At 40.4% G+C, this 11,826-nt stretch overlaps 1 protein-coding gene across 1 annotated transcript in view; it reads right to left on the bottom strand.

The window, feature by feature from the left end:
- Positions 1 to 665: 665 nt before the first annotated feature.
- Positions 666 to 11,826, bottom strand: part of ascc3 (activating signal cointegrator 1 complex subunit 3) — a 174,518-nt gene continuing 163,357 nt past the window's right edge. The window contains exons 38-42 of the mRNA XM_062422423.1: positions 9,827 to 9,978; positions 9,546 to 9,696; positions 7,273 to 7,479; positions 4,661 to 4,836; positions 666 to 2,813 (exon numbers count right to left, since the gene is read on the bottom strand). Of these exons, the coding sequence (XP_062278407.1) occupies positions 2,666 to 2,813; positions 4,661 to 4,836; positions 7,273 to 7,479; positions 9,546 to 9,696; positions 9,827 to 9,978 (834 nt within the window). The 3' untranslated portion in view covers positions 666 to 2,665. The remainder of the gene's footprint in view (positions 2,814 to 4,660; positions 4,837 to 7,272; positions 7,480 to 9,545; positions 9,697 to 9,826; positions 9,979 to 11,826) is intronic.

The following is an 11,826-nucleotide window of genomic DNA, read 5'->3' as shown; positions in this document are numbered from 1 at the left end:
TTGAATTGAACCGAGATGAAGTAATAGCCATAAGTGTTAGTAAAGCTGTCACTGAGGGTGTTCACATCTATAAGACTCCTTCAAACAAACCAAACAGACAAAGCACAGGGCTGTGTTGGTGTGGGCGTGTATATCCCTGAGAGGTTATCGGACACCACACTTCTGACCAGAGGTTTGTAAAACCATGACAAGATTTTACAACCCTGGAAAGTTATCACAATGACGATCATCCTCCATCTGGAAGATCCCCACATAAACATTGGAATTACCCCTGTTCCTGTTACAAACTAATCTTCCAGAAATGTGCATTTGTATGAATTGATTGGTTGACACAGTTATTGCTGGATGACATAGCATTGCATTGTGGGAAAAGTTGAGCCAAGTTGAGTTTTTTTAAAATTTGTTTTATTCTGGAGCCTCTGCATTGTGTTTTTTTTCACACAGTGTTACTGACTATCTGAACATTGCTTCAGGCTGCTTCAGGTAATCCATCTACCACAGCTCACCTCTGAGATAGCACTTTGCTTTATGGTCGGTCTTTTCCAATGAAGGTTATCAGTCATTTATGTCAAAGGACACGTAGGAGGACAAAGTCAAAGAGTTTAAAGGCAGAACATCAGAGTCAGATAAAAAGTATGGAATAACTCGGCCTGCAACAAGAAGGATCAATCAGGATCTGCTCACATAAAGTCAGGTTTTTATTTGGAACATGTTCTACACATTCTTACAGATTTATCAGCAGAAGACAAATCAAATGATTTCAAAATTCCAACCATTGCACACTTCTGTTCTCAAAAACTCTGAAGTGGGAACATCTTTCTGTTCCATCCTGCAGTCTGGTTCTGCTGCTTCAAGTTTGTCTGGTCACATTTCTCTACCCCAGTGACTGAAGCGTCTCATTGGCTTCTGGAAGTCGTTTTCAGCTGAGGACACGTCTGAGAAACTGAGGAAGAATTCTATGGAGGAGGAGGAGGAGGGGGGGGGGGGGGGGGGGGGGGGGGGGGGGTTCTTTTACGAAACAGACGTGACAAGTTTGGTGATCCTGCAGTGGGAAGATGCATGTTTCACACACCTGCATTGAGATCTACTCCTGGAGATAACATAAACTGCCCTTCTTCCCTCACACACACACACCCACAAACACACAACATGCTGTGTGTTTCATCTTTGGATCAAAATCTCTATTAAGATTTTAAATAAATGTGTTAAATACACCAAACTCATTCCATCCATCTAACCCTTTTTTCCCCATAAGGCAAGTGTGATTATGAGACATAGAAGGTATAGTAGATGAATGTGTGGTGTCTTTTTAAAGAAAATAAAATTCCTCCTGAAAACACAAGTCCAGCTATTTTATACATTACATTTCTGTTTCCATTCATCAGTTTCTGATCATATAAATAAATGGAAAACAACAGATAGATCATCACTGGGTCACATGGGGGGAATTTAAGTGCTGCGGTGTTGTCAGTGAGGCTGAAAATGTAAAGCATGAGGCATTCCGGCCATGTCTCAATACTCAATACAGCATGGAAGGTTTAGCAGCTTTGAAACACACACATGAGATGCTGACTAAGCGGCTGCTGCTGGATCTTGGATAAGGTGGTTTCACACAGAACCTCCAGGTGATTGGCCAAGTGTGCAGAGGCATAAAAAGGCAGCTCTCATTTCATTGGACGCAACTGAAAATGCAAACGCATCAACGCCAATGCTTTCAAAAGAGAGCCTTTAACCTCAGACACAAGTGACTGGCTTTTTATACGATTTTAAGATACACTGGTTCTGTCCTCTAAATTTGGATAAGAGCTTTATTTCCAGCCTTGTTGCCACATTCTAACACATTTGCTCAAGTAAAGCAGACTCAAGTAGACGCTTCTGAAATGAGACACAGCTATTGTGTATTAATGAGATAACAGCAGGTATTTTGCATCATTGGTTAGTGTAATGTGGCCAACAGTGCGACTTGTTTAATAGTTTCCACCCCTACGGAGCAGAGCAGCTAGTTACCTTTTCTCTGACCTACTTCAAAAAGTGAGAGTTAAAATCGATGAAATGAAAACAAAGAAAATATGTTTTAGTGAACTAAAACATTCAAATAATGTTGTTTTGCTTTAATAGACCAGAATGTAATACAGTTCATAGAAAATATAAGTTTGAACCCTTACATACTGTTCAGGGTCAAATCTGACCCATATACACATTTATTTTAGCTGGACTTTTCATAATGTGACCCACAGTATACAACACTGCAAATAAAATGCTTTTTTAAATGTTTGTGCAGCTGAAAAAAAAGAAAGAATCAAAAATCAGCATTCAAATGTGTTCAAATGTTCTCCTGGACCATAAAATAGTGATTTTGAATAATGAATCAAACATGTTTTAATAACTAATGGGGAATGTATGAATGTGTTAGAATATGAACAGTATGTAAGGGTGAAGTCACTGCAAAATGATGGAGATGACTAACTGAAATAAAAGTGCACCAGACAAGCTGAGAAAAAGAAGAATGTGAGGAGCATCACAGCTCAGTGACATGTCACACACTTCTTCTTAAACATAGTCAGTGTGCATCACATTCACCATCACTCATCTGCTCTGCACTGATCTGTTCTGCTGCTGGGGTCTGTGATGATGATGAAGGTGATGTGATGATGATGAAGAGGCCTCAGCTGAGGGACAAGTCAGACACCGAATCAGACACTTCTGTGTTGACCTGGGAGGCGATGCTGGCAGGTTTAACATTGAGGTGGATGTCGTACTGCTGGTCCAGACCCAGGTAGCTGTCACTCATCAGGTAGAGAGTGTAGATACACCTGAAAGCACAGTGCACATGGATCAGGAGGCAGAACACAGAGGATACACAAGAGGACTGAAAATCATTCCATTAGTGCTGAGAGCTCATAAACATGAGCTCATAGTGTTATTATTACACACACAATGTCTGGTTCATCACAGGATGTAAATCAGTGCTAACTTCTCCCTACTGTGGTCATTTCAAGTTTATTTGAACTCAATCCCACAAACACAGATTTCTAACCCTTACACACTGTTCAGACTCAAATTTGACCTATTTCAACACACAAGAGCTGTAAAAAAAAAAAAGCTATACACATTTCTGCTAGGTGGACTTTTCCTAATGTGACGCTGAATATACAAAACTGGAAATAAATTGCTTTTTCAAAATGATTTTTGTGCAGCTGATACGCATTTGTGTCTATGCAAATGTGCAAACTTGACCTGTGTTTATTAAAAACAAAATGTATTTTTCATATTCTATAAAATGTCTTCCTGGAACACAATACAGTGATTGTGAAATAAATAAAATACACTCTGTCTGCTCTCTGACAGCTTCATTAAGGATTAATCAAACATTTATTAATGAATGTATGAATGTGAATTGTTGTAGAGACTAATTATGAGTCAGAATATGAACAGTGAGTGAGGGTTAAGATTTACAGCTTTCATACCATCAGCCATCAGACTGTACAACACCACAGCTCCAAGTACCTCCCACTCCCACTCCCACTAATAGCACTGAGGCTGTTGTAAAAGTGTGATGTCCCTGGGATTAAACAGTAAGCACAATGTACAATGCATATAGTATAAGGAATGTATGTATATTGTAGATTTATATAATTGCAGATTATTTTACACAGAGATTGTTTATTATATATATTTATTATTTTATGAATTTCTCCCTAGTCTACCCTACCCTAGTCTACCCTACTCACCCTACCCTACCCTAGTCTACCCTACCCTACCCTAGTCTACCCTACCCTAGTCTACACTACCCTAGTCTACACTACCCTTCCCTACCCACCCTACCCTACCCTACCCTAACCCTACCCTACCCTAACCCTACCCTAGCCTACCCTACCCTAGTCTACCATAGTCTACCCTACTCACCCTACCCTACCCTACCCAGTCTACCCTACCCTAGCCTACCTTTGCCTACCTTTCCCTACCCCACCCTACTCACCCTACCCTACCCTACCCTAGTCTACCCTACCCTTCTCTACCCTACCCTAGTCTACCCTACCCTACCCTACTCACCCTACCCTACCCTTCCCTACCCAGCTCTACTCACCCTACCCTACCCTACTCACCCTACCCTACCCTAGTCTACCCTATCCTTCCCTACTCTACTCACCCTACCCTAGTCGACCCTACCCTTCCCTACCCTACCCTACTCACCCTACCCTAGCCTACTCACCCTACCCTACCCTTCCCTACCCTACCCTACCCTACCCTACTCACCCTACCCTACCCTACCCTACCCTACTCTACTCACCCTACCCTACCCTACTCTACCCACCAACTAGCCTGTGAACCAGACTCATGTATTTGGGACTGAAAGCCACAGACGGTAGAGACATAGACTGAGCATGTTCTATGATTACAGTGGAATGACTGATTATTCACAGTCCCTGCTTTCCCTAGAGAACTTATAAAACTGACATATTGCTATATGTAACACACCTGACCATAAGAACCATGTCACTGCCTGTGAAACTGCCATAAAATGATTATAGTTGGACTGTAAAGATGTGAGATATATGTTGTGCCACTCATCCAAAGTGAATGAATTCAACCAGTCTGAGTTGAAAATAGGCCTGCTGTTGTTTCCTCTCACTCCCTACTTCAGGGATAAGATTCTTACTTTCCAGTCTTCTCTGGTGTGTAAAAGGCCACAGACACAGATGTGTGGTTGCGCACGTATCCCAAACGTTTGACGGCCAGCAGCGTCCTGCGATCCACCTCTCCTACGACCAGGAACCAGCCTTCATCTTTCATCTTGGGGAACCTGGGAGCCTGGGCCTTACTGTCCTGCTTCCTCTGAAACACACACACACACATATGAAAAGAAAATAGTAGCAGTATGTTTAGAGGAATATTGTTGTAATGATAATATATTTCAGTGTGATATTGATAGTAAGTGAACATTATATTACAGTTATACTGAACTATTACACCTGAAATACTGATATATATTGTTTGTTTAAATGTAACAGATGAATGATCCAGAGATACATTCTCTTCTTTTTGAATGAATTGACTGGCTCATGATACAAAGAATAGATCCAGTGGTATTCATTAGTAGTCACTTGTAGATAAATTCAATTCTGATGAATGAAAAATCAAACTTTTTCACGATAATTCTATTCTATTTTTATACTGCAAATAAAAATGACTTCTTAAAACTGATTTGTCTGGTATCTTTTTTTTTGAGAAATGGTTTTGTCTATAAAATGTGAGGGAATTGTGATAAACTTGAACTTATAACAGACATTTAAGAGTCCATAGTAACATCTCTTAATGTCTCATTTTGTCCAATAAGACATTCAGTTCACCATCATATATGATGCAGAAATGCTTCATATCATCAGCATTAAAGAAACTGAAACCAGTAAAGTTTTAATGTGACTAAAACATTCACCCATTATCAAAAATGGTCTCTGATTTTTGTATGTGACTGGAGGAGCAGTACACAGCAGTGTTAGTCACATTCTTCCTCCAATTTAAGTTCTTCTAAGGTCGACGCTGGTTGATGCTTGATGAAAGCACAGGTTTGTGTCAAAGTTCACTCAAGTCTTAATTGAGGATAACTTCTTTATTTATGTAGCACTTTAAACACAACATAGTTGACCTAAAGTGCTTCACACAGAGGAAACACACAGTGAAATAAATGTCATTTGGTGTTGAATTCAGCTGTGTTATGACCCTTAGTAACTTACCATGCTAATGTTAGCAGTACGTTCAATGCACCAATGATTCTTATTATAGCTGACTGACAATATAGAGCCAACACTGACAAATAACAGCTGAGTCTGATCAGTTTATAGCTGAGCCTGAAATGTGTCAGAAGTGACTCTCTCAGGCCAAATATGACATATTTGTGAGCCAGTACTGCTAATGATTGAAGCTGTACAGTACAGTATGTCCATTGTAAATCCAGATTTGTTTTCTGGTTCTTAGTGACCACTACAGCCTCGCTTGTCTTTCACACTGTGTGTAGTCAACATGAGGTAGTGTGAAGTTAAGACCATTACATGGAGCAGTATCCATCCTTTAAAAGAAATCATATAGTTTTCATTATTAACTTCTATGCAGTTGGATTCTACAGGGCAAATCAGAATCAGAAGGCAGAATATGTTTAACACAATATTAATGTTCTACTCTGGTACCTCCATCCTATCTGATATTTTATGCTGCCTAAGATTGGATACATAGGTCCCAGTAGCGCCAAGAAGCATTGTTATACAAATAAAAACACCCCAAATTAAGTTACCCTTCATTCTATTCATTCATCTGCATCATCCTGCTTCCTGTCACTACCCAAAGGCCCTGAACCTGGCAGGAACAAGGTAAACACATTGAAACCTCAGTCAAAGACTCAGGTTTTTCATAAAATGTACGAAGCGTTCAGAGATGGACACATTGGCATCACATCAGGGGGTATGGAACATTGCTTGTGCTAAAAAAGCCATATGGTGAAGTGGACTTATTGAGGATATGCCTCATAGATGTTGTTGCTATCCTCAACTCCTGAAAAACGGACTATTTGAAATATTCTGTGTCAGGCCGCAGCTGTCAAGACTCACAGTTCTCACAGAGAATATCAGATATTAACTAACTCAACTGAAACACAGTTATAGGCTATACAGATCTGGAGAAATGCAGGTAATTTGGGATTGGCTGAGGAATTGAATGAGTCTTGTGACATTCAAGATAAACCCCAGATAAGTGACAGAAAATGGATGGATGGATGAACTTTTGAACCAAGTGAAGCTGTTTCTGGAGGAGGACTATACTGAGATACATGATTTAAAGTTTCTGGTCAACATCATCTGAACTAATTAAATCTAGATCTGAAGTTAAAAATGCTGCATGACAGTTCACACATGTTCCTTTCTTGTTGAAGATAAGTGGAGAAGCAGCTGAGGTCTGCATTCAGGTTGAAAATCAGCAGCAGAGTTTAGAGGACAGATATTACAAACCTGAGGCAAAAACAGCCATGGATCACTTTCCTCATCAACCCTTTCACTACTCAACTGGATTCTCTGAAATCTCCTTTAGTGACAGATAAAGCAACATCCCAGAATGAGAGATGACTGAACTTTCAGAAGATGAAAGACTTAAATGTGTTCTGAGAGAAGGAACCAGAGAGTTTTGGAAAGTTGTACCCACAGACAGACATTTCTATGTCTAATTATAATGACACATTACAGTCAGTTGATGCAGGGTGTTGTGTTGGACTGTGTAAATACTGACCCTCTGCTGGCTCTGGTTGATGCGTCTCAGCGACACCTGCAGAACGTACTCTTGGTCAGCATGGACGTCCAGCCATCTGCTCTCCTCCCTCAGATTTGCTCCCGCTGCAGGCAGGGGGCGCTCCGTCTGCCCCTGGCTGTCCTCCCACCAGCCCTTCACTGTCATCCCAACCTCCAGCACCGGGAGATGACTCAGGAAGGACCACGCCTGAGCAAGGAGGAAGAAGAAGCAGGCTCAAGACTAAGGCTAGACTCAAGTATTAAAGCTATCATTTTTCAGATAGGACTCATCATTCAAATGAGCTTTTTTAAACTTCTTTTTTTTACTATATTTTATTAAACAGAGGGATAATTATACAACTTCTTCTGATTGCAAAACAAAGTTGCAACAACCTAAGTCACTTGCTGTCTTCAATACAAAACAAGTTTCCAATATAATAGAAAAGCCTAAAGTCAAGGCTCAAGGCCGAGACAAAATGTGCACACTACAGTAAAAAGTAAACCCATCTGACTTCACTATGATTATTGTGTGTACTGCTTATATGTCTGGTGTTAAAAATACAACAACATATAAATACAGTTTATAATATATGAATAACAATTGAATATGATTGTTTCCATAAGCATAACTCTTACTGTGATTATTATTCATTGTCTACCTCTATGTTGAGCTATGGACACTGTGTACTGAGCGTTTTTCTTTCCACGCTATATTGTAAACAAATGACACCAGCTCTGGTCACATGGTCATTAAAATAACATGGAGTAAAGTGATAAGGGGCCCTGAAGTGGACATGGCGGGAAATATTGTTACAGTATCATGTAACAGTTATTTTAAAAAGTGGGAGTTGATTTTAGGAGCTGAAGAGCCTGACCGATATATCTGTCAACTGATATTATCGGCCGATATTTACCTAACACAGATATATTAGTATTGGTGTTTATGGCGTCTGATATATGCCGATATTTAAAGTCATATAGGCAGCATTTTTCTTTATTCCAGTTTAATATGGTAATTCTAATTCTAGAAGTTTACTGTTTCAGTTCAGTTCTTAAACTGTACAATTTCACAGCCTTCATTACACATCTTTGTCCAAAGTGCCCGGCCACCAAATTTGAGGGACCATTGCAATAAACGTGCATTTTATGCTTATATTCTGTATATTTAAGATTATTGGTCGATATATCAATATTGGAATTTTTTTACTCCCTAAAATCAGTATCTGCATGGGACCCAAAAATCCAGTATCAGTCGGGCTCTAAGGGGCTGTATCCACAAAACACGTAAAGCCTAAAATTAGCTCCTCACTCATCAAGTTCAGTAAAAGTTGAAGGTTTTTGGTGTAAGAGTAATTCAAAGCATGCTAGTGGTAAAACCAACTCTTCAGCTTTCAGGCCATTTAGGCTATGATGTGATACTTTTTGCATATGGCCTCAGGCTTTTCAAGTACAATTGTGTCAAATTCAATCATTTTAATGTTCCACTTATCACATGTACACAAAGCTGTAGCGATGACATGTCACTCCATTTCTCAGTTTTTCTCACCATGGTATGAGTGAGTGGTAAGGATTCATGTGTTTTAATGGAGAATTTAACATTTAGTTCAAATGGCAACCCAAAAGCCCTACCAAGAGGAGTGCATAAGAGATAAAAATGATAAGGCAGAGAGAGTGACAGAAAAAAAAAACACACAGGTGGAATAGGATGTGTGTGTGTATGGCAGTGTATTGAGAGCTGGAAGGAGAAAAGCCTCTCTGATTTCCCCGGCAAAAGCTATTTATGTGAGGATTACTCTGCCTGAGCGAGTCAGACAGGAACGCTGCTGCACATCTAATTATTTAATTAGAGAGGCCGCCACACTGTGGGGTGGAGGGTTGGGGTGTAAAGGTGGGGAAAGAGGGAAGCGGGGATACTGATTGGGTGAAGCCACAGGGCCTGCTGTCGTGCCCGGATACTCTCATTACTGCTGCAATTAGCACTTAAATTGGAGCTGTAAACCCTATCAATGGAGCTGTAATTGGGGATCCTGGAGGTATCTGGGACCACGGTGGCAAGACTGCTCACGGCACGTCACTGATAATAGCGTGTGTGTGTGTGTGTGTGTGTGTGAGACATAGTGTGTGTGATTCGCATGCACCAATTGTGGGAATAGGCCCCATTGATCATTGTTGTAAAAATGTGTAAGATCTAAGCATTTATGATATATTTTTTTGCCTTCATTTCTGTAATAAATCAACTTTCTCCAAACGACATACTTAAGGATGGACACTTACCTGGGAAATCTGACTTGATTGAAACTCTTGACCGACTATAGCAGCAAAAGCGCTTTCCTTTCCATTGCAGGCAGCAATCAGCTCAGGAAGTCCTTCTATTGGCCCGTTGAAGCCTCCAGTCTCGCCCCTTCCTTTCCTGTTTGTCCATTTCCTACAGAGTGATCAGGTGAAAGAGAAGGGGGGGGGGGGTGATTCTGATTCATGAGGCAGCATAAAAAAAATCCAACCCCCCACACTTCCTGCTGTATTTTGAGGGTTGTATGGCTGTACAAGGTGCTTACCTGAACAGATAGAGGTCCTGCTGCTCTACATGTGGCAGTGTCAGTAATGAGGAGTCATGCAGCCAGCGGCCCTGGACGATCATCTGCACCAGGTTGCAGATACTGAGAGCTGTGACGAGCCAGCCCTCACTGGCTGCTACATCCAACATGGCCTTAGGATGAAACAGAAAAGAGTCAAATTAGTCAAATTAAAGCAACACATGTAATGATTTCTATGTGAGCAGGTATGATCCTTCTATTTGCCAAAAAAGAATTCCAAAATAATTGGTTGCAACTGTGCTTCATTCAAACACGAAATGCTTTTGGTGGTAGACGGTCACACTCCAAGTAGGGCTGGGTGATATGGGCAGAATCAAATATCACGATATTTTGACCAAATACCTTGATATCGATATTTTGACAATATTGTAGAGATTACTATTGGTGCTTTCATAAAATTATTACACAATGCAATTTTTTAAGTGGATAAATGCAGATAATAGAACAGATAACAGAAAATTCCATTTTTACTATAATGCAGCCTTTAAAAGCAGGAAGGCGCTTATTCCATATCACCATATTACAATATTCAAAACCTAAGACGATAAATAAAAATATCACGATATCGATTTATTGCCCAGCCCTAACTCAAGGCAGTGTGAAAAGCCTGCCATCATTGCTTCCTTCCAGCTGTATCCTGCTGCCTCCTCGATTTCTCTCCAAGTTATTGTATCTTTTAGGAATCATTGTAGTTTCAACTTTCAAATCATACAAATGGAGACACTGGCACAAACTCTCTGACTGTATTTTTGTATGATGCACTTGATTTTAAATACAGAAAAGTGACATCAATAGAGATTGAGAGGGAAATTCAAACCCTGACTTCTTTTACAACTCTGCCTACCTGACCAATCTCTGCATGAAGCAGGTATGACTGCTTTGGAAAGTTATGGACACGGACCTCTTTTGTTCTTCTGTCAGAAGAGGGTTTTTGGACATTGTTAGACAATCCCATAAGCACACTGATGCCTTAATACTGCTGCTAGTGGCACCTGTTCAAGTGCTGAAGACCCTTGCCTCACTGTCAGTGTAATACATTATGCAAAATGCATTTCAACAATTTTGTTATGACGTCAGAGGCAAAGTTCACAAAATACTTCAGGGCTGTTTAAGACAATGATCTACATTTAATGGAGGTGTAATGGGGCTGTTTTCAGTGAGTGAAAATTGCGGCTGTGGCTCAGGAGGTAGAGTGGGTAGAAACCCAAATTGTTGTGCCAGGACCAGCACCAGCAGTGGTAGCTTGTTGGTGTGTGAAGTTATGTTTATGTTATGTTTATAGGTCATGGTGTGGCTGCTGGCATTTAGCACACACATGCAAAATCCATGTGACTATATACAAAATATGACTAATAATGATAATATGGATTGATGCAGGTTGTGACAGGGAAACTTGGAAATATATATAAAGAGTTTTACTTCGACAGGTGGACCAAATCAAAAAGTGGCTAATGTAATGGCAACATTGGGCCAATTGATTTAGTTTTTATTGTTTTAGAAGGGCTGGCTGGGGGGGGGGGGGGGGGGGGGGGTCGGACATTCAGACACTTTTTAAGACAATGACAAAGAGAAATAATAAGGAGAAGAAACATTTTAAAATATAGAGCATATAGAAATTTAAAAATATACAAGATCACAGGGTGAGCATTGCCTGCTTGCCTTCTCCTTCCCCCCTCAGTGAGGTTTGGGGTTATGGGACACAGCTCCTCTTGAACAAACTTCATTAATCTACAAGTCATTTCCTGAGAGTAACTATGACTCAAAACGTCTGTGATTGCACAGGCGAGGCCTAGCAGAGGTAATCAAAATGCTAATTCAGTACAAATTAAAGGAGTGATTTACATTTCACAGTAGCCGTTTGAGCAAATTGATGACAGAACATGGCTGCAGTCACAGCAGTGCTCAGACCCAAACAGCAACCAGCTTAATTGATGAGAATCTAAGCATGTTAACTCATATGA

Source organism: Scomber scombrus, chromosome 7 (genome assembly GCF_963691925.1).
Source record: "Scomber scombrus chromosome 7, fScoSco1.1, whole genome shotgun sequence".
In the NCBI taxonomy this organism is placed as follows: domain Eukaryota; kingdom Metazoa; phylum Chordata; class Actinopteri; order Scombriformes; family Scombridae; genus Scomber; species Scomber scombrus.
The sequence above is the reverse complement of the archived record's forward strand: the minus strand, read 5'-3'. Positions and strand labels throughout refer to the sequence as shown.